This window comes from Etheostoma spectabile, unplaced genomic scaffold (assembly GCF_008692095.1).
Source record: "Etheostoma spectabile isolate EspeVRDwgs_2016 unplaced genomic scaffold, UIUC_Espe_1.0 scaffold00004246, whole genome shotgun sequence".
Taxonomy (NCBI): Eukaryota; Metazoa; Chordata; class Actinopteri; order Perciformes; family Percidae; genus Etheostoma; species Etheostoma spectabile.
The window spans coordinates 1-12459 of NW_022603126.1; the positions used below are offsets into that span (position 1 = coordinate 1).

The window sequence follows — 12459 nt, forward strand, 5'->3', positions numbered from 1 at the left end:
AGCTCGTCTAAACAGCTGAAATGTTTGGCCTGCACATGTCGCCTAAAACGCTGCACTTCCTGAAACTGCGAGGCGAGAGAGAGAGCGTAAATTACCTTTGTCCCTAATATCGTTATTTGTTGAATGAGTGTGACGTTGACGTCACACCCAAACTTTCGAACCCACTGTATAGTTCACATTCATATACTGTACTTACAATCTATGCAATCTATGAAAAAAGTAAAGTACATAGCTAATTCATTGTATTTATGAAAATGAAAAAAAACTGAGCTTTCACTGCTTTTTCACTTTGCCCTCATTGGACCGGGTCCAGAATCAAAACCATGATGCAGATTTGACAAGTCTGTGTATTGTGGACATGGTCCAATATGACTAGACATGTGAAAAAAGCTGGGAATTGGACAGCCCTCATTCACACACACACACAGTTCATCTTTGCATTTTCCAAATCTGAAAACTGTAGTCTTCAGCATCATGTGCACTGGTTGAATTAAACAGCTTGTATGCCTGTCACATCTACTGTAGAAATGTCACTGTGTTCACTTTGAAGGAATCACTGCACATGGCTCAGCACTTGTAATGACATTTTGAGCATGGTTAGAGGCTATAAACAAGTTTAAAACTTGTTGGGTGCAAACTCTAGCAGGAGGATAACATGGTGTAGGCACCACTGAAGGGTTTCATTTTTCTCTCTACTGACAGACCTCCAAATTCACTAAAAGAGCTATGTGTTGAAATTGACCAGAATTCTCCTTTAACAGAAGGATTCCTTTTTAAAGTATTTAAAAAAAAAAAGTGAATATGGCTTTAACAGGCTGAAAAAGATTTCAAATTAGCTTTAATTGGACATTTAAGCCTTTAATTTTAATCATACAGACAGGTCCGATGTTACCCAAGTGACACATTAGTTATGGCTCACCCTGTTTTGGAATGAGCCTGACATAAGGATTCCTTTTAAGAGTAGCCTGAAGAAAAAAAAAAAAAGAGAAAAGGAACAGAAGGACTCAAACGCAACGGCTTGCCAAAAGAAGGATTTATTAAATAAGAAAAAGGAGAAGTGGGGAGGCAGACGCCAGGGATCGAGACTGGGAGACTCGGGGAGTGGAAGAGCCGGGAGCGTGGAGCCGAGGAGGAGACCACCAAACCAGGAAGGGGAACGGAGTCAGGCTGAGCGGGATGCCGTGGGAGGGCGACCGAGAGGGGAAGCAGCTGACCGGAGACGGGAGCGAGAGTGGAGGTGATGACTGGGGGAGAGAAAAAACAAAAGAGGTAAGTACTAGTAACACAGGGATTTAAATGTTTCACACGAGCGAGAGGCTTGTTACAAGTTTCACCAGGGTGAACGAAGCACCGATCAAGCGGAGTGGATGGAGAGCTGGGGTGGATGTACTGTCGTTAATTGGAGATGGCAGGCAGGTGTGGGCGGCGGGAGCAGGTGACTGTGGATGGAACCACGTGTGGATTGTCAGCTGGCTTCACCAGGAGGGGGAGTGAGAGACAAGACAGCAGGGAAAAAACAGGGTAGGCCGATAGCAAACTCAGAAACATAGAAAACAAAACAAATACTCACGGCCAGCCGGACCCCAAGCATAACATAAAACATATTTCAAATATAGCTTTAATTGGACATGTAACCTTTAATTTTAAAATCATACATCAGAATGGGCTTAAATGTCTTATTTCCATCAGAAACCACTGTTCACAAACTGCTCCAAACAGCTCTATTGCAGTCCATATATATATATATATATATAATATATATATATATATATATATATATATATATATTATATATATATATAGTTTTATGTCCTGTAAGTTTAACATTGTAAAGTCTCCTCTGCAATTGTTCAACTTCTACCAGCAGGCATTGATGGCATGGAAGTTATGTTACGTAGTTATGTTTCTCTCCACACAAAACAATAATCTGGAATAATAAAATATCACTATTAAATAAAGACTATTTACTTTAACAAATTGGATACAGAGCACCTTTACGATGAATTGTAATTTTTTTACAATAAAACATAGTCATGTAAACAAGAGAATATGCGTTGTGCCAGGTTCTAGAAAAATGCCATATATACTGGAACTTGTGTCCTGAGAACCAAATCATTTCCTATTACTTTTAATACAGTTGGTAAGCAAAGCTTTACCATCTGGCATCCACCAGCTAATGACAGCTCAAGCTGGAATTGGTGAGAGAACAGAATTAAAGTTGCATCTCAATGGAATAGTAATTGAAAGTCCTAAATGCATAAACAAAAATATCAGAAATATTTCAGAACAAAAGCAGATTACACCAAGAGGTAAATTCTTTTAGAATTTGTTACTTTCAGAGGTAGGATGGGAAAATAATTGGCTTTTCCCTGTATAAATAACAAAGTAAAGGCGATATACCCGAAAAATCTTGCTTCAAATATACCCATCAAACTTACCATCTCAAAAAACACAGAGATTGATGCCAAGATTAGCTTTGTGATAATGACATGGAAAAATCGGCACATTAAGTATTTCATGAAGCTTTTGTCAGGCTTGGAATAATTTATACTATGCAAAACAAAGACGCAAGTTAAAATAGACTGGAAGAGTGTCATCACTGGTTTTGACTACAGCGAAATATATTAACCTCATGTTATTATTAGGCAAATATATTCATAAATCTAAACCATGCTTTAACCCTCTTAACCCCAAACCTGCTGGGGGGCTTTGAAAAAAGCCTGTTTTGTTTAAAAGATCGACAAAGAAAAAACACTTACCCTAGAAAGAAGTGAAAAAAGAAATTGTTGTATGTAATTGGATAAAAAGTGGATAAAAAACTCACATAGAAGATTTCCAACTTCAAAAATTGTAAAAAAAATAAATAAATACAATTTTATTTTTTATTTGCATGATCAAGAAACTGTAAAATGCATAAAATTGTTTTTTCCCCTCTATTTTATTTAATAAATTATCAAATACAATTAACTAACGTTTATCATTTTTATGTTTTATGCCAATATAACTCTGTTATGTGTTGTTCAACAGACATTTAGGAGCTATTCCTACTTCTGGCCATGGTTGTGTTTGGGAATGTGAGATACCGGATTAGCATATGGGGTGAAAAATGAGATCACAGTGAGTATTATGTGACATGAGCAAAAAAACGCTTAAAAATGGCTTGGGTTGTAAGAGGAAAAAAAATATTTCTGCGATTTAAAGCTGTGAATGTTGAATTGTTATCTGCTTTTAGAAATGCAATGAGATAAGTTGTATTCAATTGTATTCAAAAGTTGTAGTCAATTACTAATGTCTGTATTTGTATGTTTTAAATTGTTGAATAAAGTTTTTTAAAAAAATCCTTCACTTCATAACAAACTATGACATCATCATTGGCTTTCATGTGAAGAATGCGTTGATCTTTTACTGAGGTCACTATCTTTTACTTAGGTCAGTATCTTCGATCCATTGCACATTTAGTACGCAGACACGGAACGTTACACACAATTGTGAGAACTTGCAGCTCAAGTTTCAGCACTCCAGAACATAGAACTAGAATTCTATTCATTGCTCCAGACTGCTAAACTCTCAGCACAATTGCATTGTTTTCATTCAAATAGAAATTTGAACTAAACCAGGATTGACATCTTAAGGGTTGACATTTTAATTCTTAAGCAACTCTATTGAACTGGTTTATTCGGTCGGAGGACCTAACTGAGAACGCTAAAATGGATTCTAGAAGTGAACTTTCAAAGACGGACAAAATGTTTACTGCTGAAAATATGGATGACATTGTAACGCTATTTCATGAGGCGGATGCTGATGGAGGTGGAGGATTGGACATTGAAGAATTCTGTGAAGGACTGAAGCAGTTATTCCCTACTATGGATGAAGAAGATCTCATTGCCCTCCACATGAAGATTGACACAAATGGAGATGGAAGTGTGGACCTCGGGGAGTTAACAGACTACCTGGTGAACAAAAACAAGGCATCACAAAATATGGCTTTTAAAAATCAAATCTTTCCAAACCTATCGAAATGATATCGGTGGATCACCATAAAGCGATTGTTCGTCTGATTCACCGTCCCTTCGAGAATGACAGGAAACCTGATCATGGTTCAGAGGTTTATTAGGACAAACCAGCACTTACCAAAAAGGTCAATACCTCTCCATCAGCTCGAATGGTATCCTCAACTTCTGGCCTGACAGCTTTGACACCCCATACCCGTTCATTATACAAAAAGGAAAACACACTTCCTTTTTCACACAACAAGAAAATGCACGTTACTGACATGGTCTACATCAGTGAACTCAAACAACTGGCTATCTCCACTTCTGACAGGGAACTAATATTCTATCGCTGCAATGAATTCCCTAAGTTGTTTTCAACCAGCCACTCTTTAATAGTAGAGGACAACATAGTGAATACCATGAACTACTGGTCCAAAGGCACTAAAGCAGTGTTTTCCTTTGGCGATGTAAAAGGTTTTTTGTCTGTGTTTGTCTCCTACAACATATGTGAAAACGGCCTCTTCTTCAACGGTGCATATGAGAAAATCTCTCTGCGGGATTATCCAACTGTTTATGTTTCAACCCTGTTAAAAAACCCCTCTAAAGACTTTCTATGTGTGAAGGTCAACATCTTTAATGACATTTGCAGTCAGATCCAATATTTTCCATCACTTAGGTCGTTTGCTATCTGCGGTAGTTCATCCAAGACAATGGTCCTTGCTTCTCTACCCAAGACATCCACAACCAAAATGTCTACAACAGTCTTTAAGAGCAGAGGACATGTGGACTTCTTCACCTGTGTAGAATACTCCACTTCCTCTGGGTATCTGCTGACCGGTGGGACGGATGCCCTACTGAGGACATGGTTTCCCCACAAAACAGTGTCATGCGTCCAGGAATTAAAGGGACATGCCAAACCCATCACCCATATAATGTTAAATCCCAAGGAAAAAGTTTTTGTTAGTTTATCGCTGGACCACCATATATGTGTTTGGTCAGAGGATGCACTGATCTGTTTGCAAAGCTTCAAGATAAAAGAAATGATGCAGAGTCCTATCTCCAGTGTGTGTTACAACACACACAACAATGAGTTAGTCCTAGCTAACACAGATATTGGCAAATATCTTGGAAGAGGAACTGATGTGTTTAAAAATGCATTAACATCGCATGACAAGCCCCTGTGCTGTGCTCTCTATCACAACATTTTCAAACAGGTTGTCTCTGTTTGCCAAAATGGCGTGGTGACAGTGTGGGATATCTTAACAGGAACGGCCGCCATGCAGTTCAAGGTGACTCCAGATCAGTACGTGGGGCATGTTGCTATTTCATTGATGGACTAAAGCGCAGACTGATCACAATTTCCCAGGATGGAAAAGTTAAACTTTGGAACTTCAACAACGGAACAGAGCTTGCCATTCTTCCTGTTACCGTACAAAGGGAGGTGACAGGTATCGTCTGTGTAGACAATAGGGTGTTTGTGTCGGGAAAGAACTCCAAGATCATTTATGACCTGGACATACACGGATATGACAACAGATTTTTGAAGCATGATTATTTAGATGACATTTGCTCAATGGATGTCCATGAAAACACACTGGTTACTGCCTCCAGCAATGGAAATATTGTCATCTGGGAGGCCGCCAGTGGCGAAGTTCTCTACTGGCTCAATGGCAGCAACAGCCCTCGAACAAACATGGCAGACAAAACCACTCAGGGCCAGACAGGGAGTCTGCTTGGTCACAAGAGTCCAAAGCATGTCAGAGGCACTGGGAAAAGACCTCTAAATAGTAAATCCCTGAATGGGAACAACACTGCTGTGATTAACACACCTCTTATCATATGTCTGAAGACCAGGGAGGTTAAAGTTCACACAGCCACACTGCTGACGTCTTCAGATGGCAACATATATGCCTGGTCTGTTATTAGCAAGGGAGGATTGATTGGAAAGTTCAGAGCAGTGAAGGATGAAGGAGCAGTCATTACCACCATGTCAACTGATCCCAATGACCAGATATTACTGACCGGGGATAGTACCGGAAAGATTTATCAGTGGGACATTCAGGCTTTTGGGTTTAAAAAACAGGCAAACAACGAGCCATTTGAGGATATAAATGGGTGGTGCGTGTCATTGTGTCCACCTCCTCTGTTGCACTCCTGGCAATCTCACATCACAGGGGTGGTGAGTGTTCACTGTAACCCAACTTGTGAAAAGTTAATTACCGCAGGGAACTGCAATGTCTGTCTGTGGGAAAACACAGGAACCTACATAGGCCTCTTTGGGAAAGACCAATGGGGTGCTTCACAAATCAGCCTTGAGGAGAATGCTGAACAGGAGGAGACCGGCAGACCAAGCACAACGAAGACCAGCAACTTTCCATTGGCACGTCCTGTCTTTCCAACAAAATCAAAGTCAGAAGAACTGACAGACAGCATTAAAAGCCTCTGTGACAGAATAGACAAGGTAGTCAGCCCTAAGAAGCCTGGAGCCAAATTAACAGAGGATCTACTTGATCGTGTAAATAGACGGATGATGAAGATTCAGTCAGGACTTGACTTAATAAAAAGTGAGGCTCAATTACAATTAGAGTTTAAAGAAACTCACAAACCCCTGGAAAATCTGTATTTTAGTGAGGTCAACAAGGGGTCTAAAACTACATCAACACCATGTCCACCAAACACCAGGCCAACTACAGGTTGCACTAATGACACCATCAGCTTAGCAAACATGCAGCAATCTGATGGTGCCGTCAAGCAGGGGACTGAACCCACTTCAAAACAAGTACATTTGCAGCTCACACAAAGTCAATTCAAGCCACACCCGCCCCTCATCAGAGGTGGATCTGCTCATGACCAACTCTCTTACCGGACTGCATATTTGGACCAGACTATGTCCAAATATGGGCGTGTGCTCAAGCTTCAGCAGAGAAACACATTACAAGGCAGTGTCCTGACACCAGTTCCACCAAACACCCTGCCAGGCATGGAGGGGTCTCAGCAAAAACCGGACCATGTACACTTGCCACCCATCAAGGATAAGGTGCATCGCCCACATCATCAGACCCGTTCAAAATTTCAGCAGAGAGACACCTTAAAAGGCGGTGTCCTCACACCAGTTCTACCAAACACCCTGCCAGCTATGAAGACCTCGCCACACATGCAGCTGGACCCCTCTAGGTCCAAATATGGGCGTGTGCTCAAGACTCAGAAGAGAGACACATTACAAGGCAGTGTCTTCACTCAAGTTCCACTAAACACCCTGTCAGGTACAAAGGGGTCTTGGCAAACACCGGACCATGTACACTTGCCACCCATCCTTGATAAGGTGCAGAGCTCACATCCTCAGACCCAGATTCAGCAGAGAGACACATTCAAAGGCGGTGTCCTCACACCAGTTCCACCAAACACCCTGCCAGCTATGAAGACCTCGTCACACATGCAGCTGGACCAGACTAGGTCCAAATATGGGCGTGTGCTCAAGACTCAGGAGAGAGACACATTAAAGGGCAGTGTCTTCACTCAAGTTCCACCAAACACCCTTTCAGCCATGGAGGGGTCTCAGCAAACACCGGACCATGTACACATGCCACCCATCGATGATAAGGTGCATTGCCCACATCATCAGACCCGTTCAAAGTTTCAGCAGAGAGACACGTTAAAAGGCAGCTTCCTTCCACTGTGTCAACCAAACACACTACCAGCTTTGAAGACCTTACCACACATTCAGCTCTCGGCTAGTACAGTCAAGCACGGGTATAAAATCACATCAAAGTATGTACCCTTACCACCCATCTCTGATAAGCTCACCACAGACTGCACTAACGCTACAAGGAGCTCATCAAGATTACTCAGGAGAGGCATTAAAAGGTGAGGTTCTCTCACTATTTCCGACAACCACAACCACCATTTCCAATCACTGGCAGCATGAAGGGTGATTGTGTGGGTTTAGTCCAGGTGATCTGGTTTCCTTAAACAATTGTGTGAGTTCATTCCAGGTGATCTGGTTTCCTCAAACAATTGTATAGGTTTTCTCCGGGTGAACAGGTTACTCCCACAATTAAAATAAATAAATAAATGTATACTAAAAAAACAGTATTTGTTGAATATCAATGTTTTGGTATGAACATTAGCTTGTGACCTTGTTCATTGTGCCCGCTACAACCCAGCTTCTTAGGAGAGATCTACCGAAGGCACGGAGAAAAAATGAGCAAAAACGTGATAAATTATGGACATCAAGTGGACAAATCCTGGATTTAACAGTTTGGACTTAATGCTCAACGACCCCGAAAAAGGCACACGTTCCAGGCTGGATAGAAAACCATTCACTTCATAACAAACATCCTTATGGGTGTTCATGTGACTTTCATGTGAAGAATGCACTGATCTTTTACTTAGGTCTCTATCTTCGACCCACTGGACATTTTGGCACACAGAAACACAATTCTGAGAGCTTGCAGCTCAGGTTTCAGCGCTCCAGAACATAGAAACAGAATTTATTCATTGCTCCAGACTGCTAAACTCTCAGCACAATTACATTTTTTTCATTCCAATAGAAATTTGAACTAAACCAGGATTGACACTTTAATTCTTAAGCAACTCCACTAAACTACATTCTAAGAAGAGATGTGTTAGAAATTATCTACAGAGTGTGCTCAAGGACAACAAGCAAATGTGTGTGAATCATGTGTATACATATATATATATATATATATATATATATATATATATATATATATATATATACATACTACCGGTCAAATGTTTGGGGTCACTTAGAAATTTCCATTGCACTCCATTATAGACAGGATACCAGCTGAGATCAGTTGCCTTGTTTTTTTAACCAGGGCAGCAGTTTCCAGATTACATTATTTGCTGACATAATTGTAAATAGGTTTGCCAGTGTTTTTCTAGTTAGTTTTTTAAAATGATATCAGATTAGTAAACATAATGTGCCTTTGGATGATTGGAGGAATGGTTGCTGATAATGGGTAATGTAGATACACTACCGGTCCAAAGTTTGGGGTCACTTAAAAATTTCCATACCACTCCATTATAGACAGAATACCAGCTGATCTGAGTGGGGGGGCTGATCTTTAATGCAATATCTACATTACCCACGCGTTAGTGCACCATTTGTACCATAATTGTATTAAATTAAATGGTAAGCCTTACTCCTCTGAGATGGGCGAGTTTTTCTTACGTTACACACAAAGCTAACAGGCTATAGTTAGCCTGTACCATAGACAGTTAAAGAAGGCCTGCACGTATGCTAGCGGATATAGCTAACGTTGCGTAGCCAGCCAGCAACTTGCGCAGTAGAGTTTTGGCGAGCTAACCACGACAGCGTTGTCGACCACAATCAACCTGCAGAGATGTGTGAAATGGAGACACGAATAACGTTTCCTTTCCCAGAGATCCTGAACGTTATTTTCATTTGTGACGTTAAAGACAAAGGAAGGGTAGCCCGAGTGTGAAGGGACTCAATTTGGCCACAAGTTGGTGTGGAAGCATGGACTGTATACTGGTTCACCCTGGAAGCCTGGACATGCTTTTCCCCCTCGGAAACCTAGACTCGATACTTCAGTACTTTAAATAAAGCTGTTAATTCACACTCCTGGCTCTGCGTTCTGTACACCACTCACACCTAACAGTTACCACTTCATAAGTACGTATTAGGCATATCATTTATATATTTTATTGGATGTACTGTATGGATGTTTTATTGTATTTAAACTGTTAGAATTAGATCTTGACATGCATGTCCTTGTATAGTTTTTAGTTTTCACTTTAAAAATGTAAATGCAGTAAATATTAGGTAGATTTGATTCGATCATTACATTGAATAAGTTGTTTTTTTTTCCTATGCAATTTGTGATCATACTTTTGTTATAATACATTTACAATAACCCTACACAGATTAAACAGCAATTATTGCATTTTCAATTACAATTGATTTAATTATAAATTATACCAAATTACCAATGTCCTCTTGTATGACTACAATACTGTTTGTCCCTATAGTTACGTCAGAAAAACAAAATGTAGCTCTAGAAAGACCTTTATTGCACATTGAAATGGGCATTAACTTAAAAATTACATAAACCACAAACATTGTATCTTTTTATTTAAGATTATGTTGAAAATTGAATTAAAAAATGTAGTTCACCTTTTACAATCCAGTGGAAATTCCATACATAAAACACTGTGGGTTAAGGTAAATAAATAATTGTCACAAGACAAGTCTACATAATAAAAAGAAGTAGTTGAATCTCTAGTGCCACATTGTTAATTCCAGTAGTAGCTGCAGGTCCTCCGCCATTCCTGCGACCAGGTTGACGGCTTCGACATCTCCCAGGTCATTCCCGCCACAGTGTAGGGACTGGAAAAAGAACGGGAGAAGGCTCTTCCACCGCAGACCACCCCAGCCAAACCAACAGATGTAGACATCTTCAATTCAATTTGATTGTTTCAAGTATTGGTACATACTGACAAGTGTCTGGTGCCAAAACCGGCTTCATTTGTCCCCGTTTCCGTCCAGTATCTGCCCTGTGACCAAGAAAAAATTCCTCTGGCTGGACCAGGTGAAATCTTTCTAAAAAGTGTGTATTCTTCATTTTTAAAGGAGGAGGTCTATGTCAAACATTTGTTTGGCACTTTTAAACTGTCCCATTAGTAGCACAAGTTCATGTGGTGCATCCATATTTTTAGAATATATCAAGGGTTAAAGGACTTATGTGTCAACAGGATTTGGAAAAACTGGTGCATGCTTTCATCTACAGTAGATTTGACTACTGTAACGGGGTCTTTACAGGTCTCCCTAAAAAATCAATCAGACAGCTGCAGCTGATCCAGAACGCTGCTGCTCGGGTCCTGACTAAGACCAAGAGACTGGATCACATCACTCCAGTTCTGAAGTCTTTGCACTGGCTTCCTGTGCCTCAAAGAATTGATTTCAAAGTACTTCTGCTGGTTTATAAATCACTTAACAGTTTAGGGCCAAAATACATTTCTGATCTGCTGCTACACTATGACCCCCCCAGACCTCTCAGGTCATCTGGGACAGGTCTACTTTCTGTCCCCAGAGTCAGAACTAAACAGGGGGAAGCAATTTAGTTTCTATGCTCCTCATATCTGGAATAAACTCCCAGAAACCTGCAGATCCACTGCTACTCTCAGTTCTTTTAAATCACGGCTGAAGACCTTTCTTTTTCATGCTGCCTTTCTTTAAATGACTGTTCATTTCTTTAATGTTTAATTTCTTATGCTGCACTGTAACTTTTATTCTTGTGTTTTATGTGTCTTAATGTTTATATTTTTATCTGATTATTCATGTGTTTTATCAGTTTTAATTTTTTATCTGCTTTTTAACTGATTTTGTGTAAAGCACTTTGAATTGCCCTGTTGCTGAAATGTGCTCTACAAATAAAGCTGCCTTGCCTTGAACCCTGATGAAACAGAATTTTGTAATGTAGCTACAGTTGTTTCCACAAGTGTAGTGATTGAAAACATGTATGTGTCCAGAACAAACCAGGACGGGAGGCCAGGTACAAAATAAAAATGGAATTTTATTCACACAGTTTGCATAGATTCAAAACACTAAAAAAATAATGGCCAACAAGCACCAATGTGGAACTACACAGTAGCGACTTTAAAAAAATGCAATGGCACCGTCTCAATTACTTGATATAAAAAGCAAAATTGTACTGGAATAGTTTAGAGGCTATTAATGCGTTAGGACCTAATACACACAATAAAAGAGCAATAGAACAAAACATCACAGCACACTTTAAAACTCACACATTACATGCAGGGACAATAGAAGGCAACACCTTCAACCACCCTAGCAAGCAATAAGGGGTCTCTAAAGCTATCTTGGAGCCTATAACCAGCCCTAAAATTGCGCAGCGTCCGTCAGGGATATTGCTCTTTACCCTTTAATAATAATAATAATAAATTTGAAATGGACAAAAACAAACCCAATTGAAAAAGAAAACAAGTTGTAGACATACTTACTACTTTAAATTAATGTGGGAAAAAACAATGACAGACAATGTTGCACTTGAAGACAGTCCTATATATAAAAAAAAAACAATATTAGACCACTTTCCAGCATATTTTAAGACAATACATTTCATAGAATGGTCGGACAGTCTGCCGTACCTTCAAGTCATTTAGGTTTCATGCAGACCAGCAGCATGTTTTGTGCCGTTATGACCGTTACTAGAAACAAAAACGATACACTGAACATCTCAGTTAAATTCTACTATGTTTGCTAGATAGCTTACAGTCATTACTTCCGCTCCAAGTTTGAGCTTGTCTAAACAGCTGAAATGTTTGGCCTGCACATGTCGCCTAAACGCTGCACTTCCTGAAACTGCGAGGCGAGAGAGAGAGCGTAAATTACCTTTGTCCCTAAATATCGTTATTTGTTGAATGAGTGTGACGTTGACGTCACACCCAAACTTTCGAA

At 40.0% G+C, this 12459-nt stretch overlaps 1 protein-coding gene across 1 annotated transcript; it reads left to right on the plus strand.

Moving 5' to 3' along the window:
• Positions 1-3429: 3429 nt before the first annotated feature.
• LOC116677030 (WD repeat-containing protein on Y chromosome-like) lies at positions 3430-8730 on the plus strand. Its single transcript, XM_032507748.1, is given in 5 exon segments — positions 3430-4005; positions 4008-4111; positions 4114-4202; positions 4204-5318; positions 5321-8730. Coding segments are annotated over 5 exon segments (4146 nt in total). The 5' UTR covers positions 3430-3707; the 3' UTR covers positions 7861-8730.
• The last annotated feature ends 3729 nt before the right edge of the window (positions 8731-12459 follow it).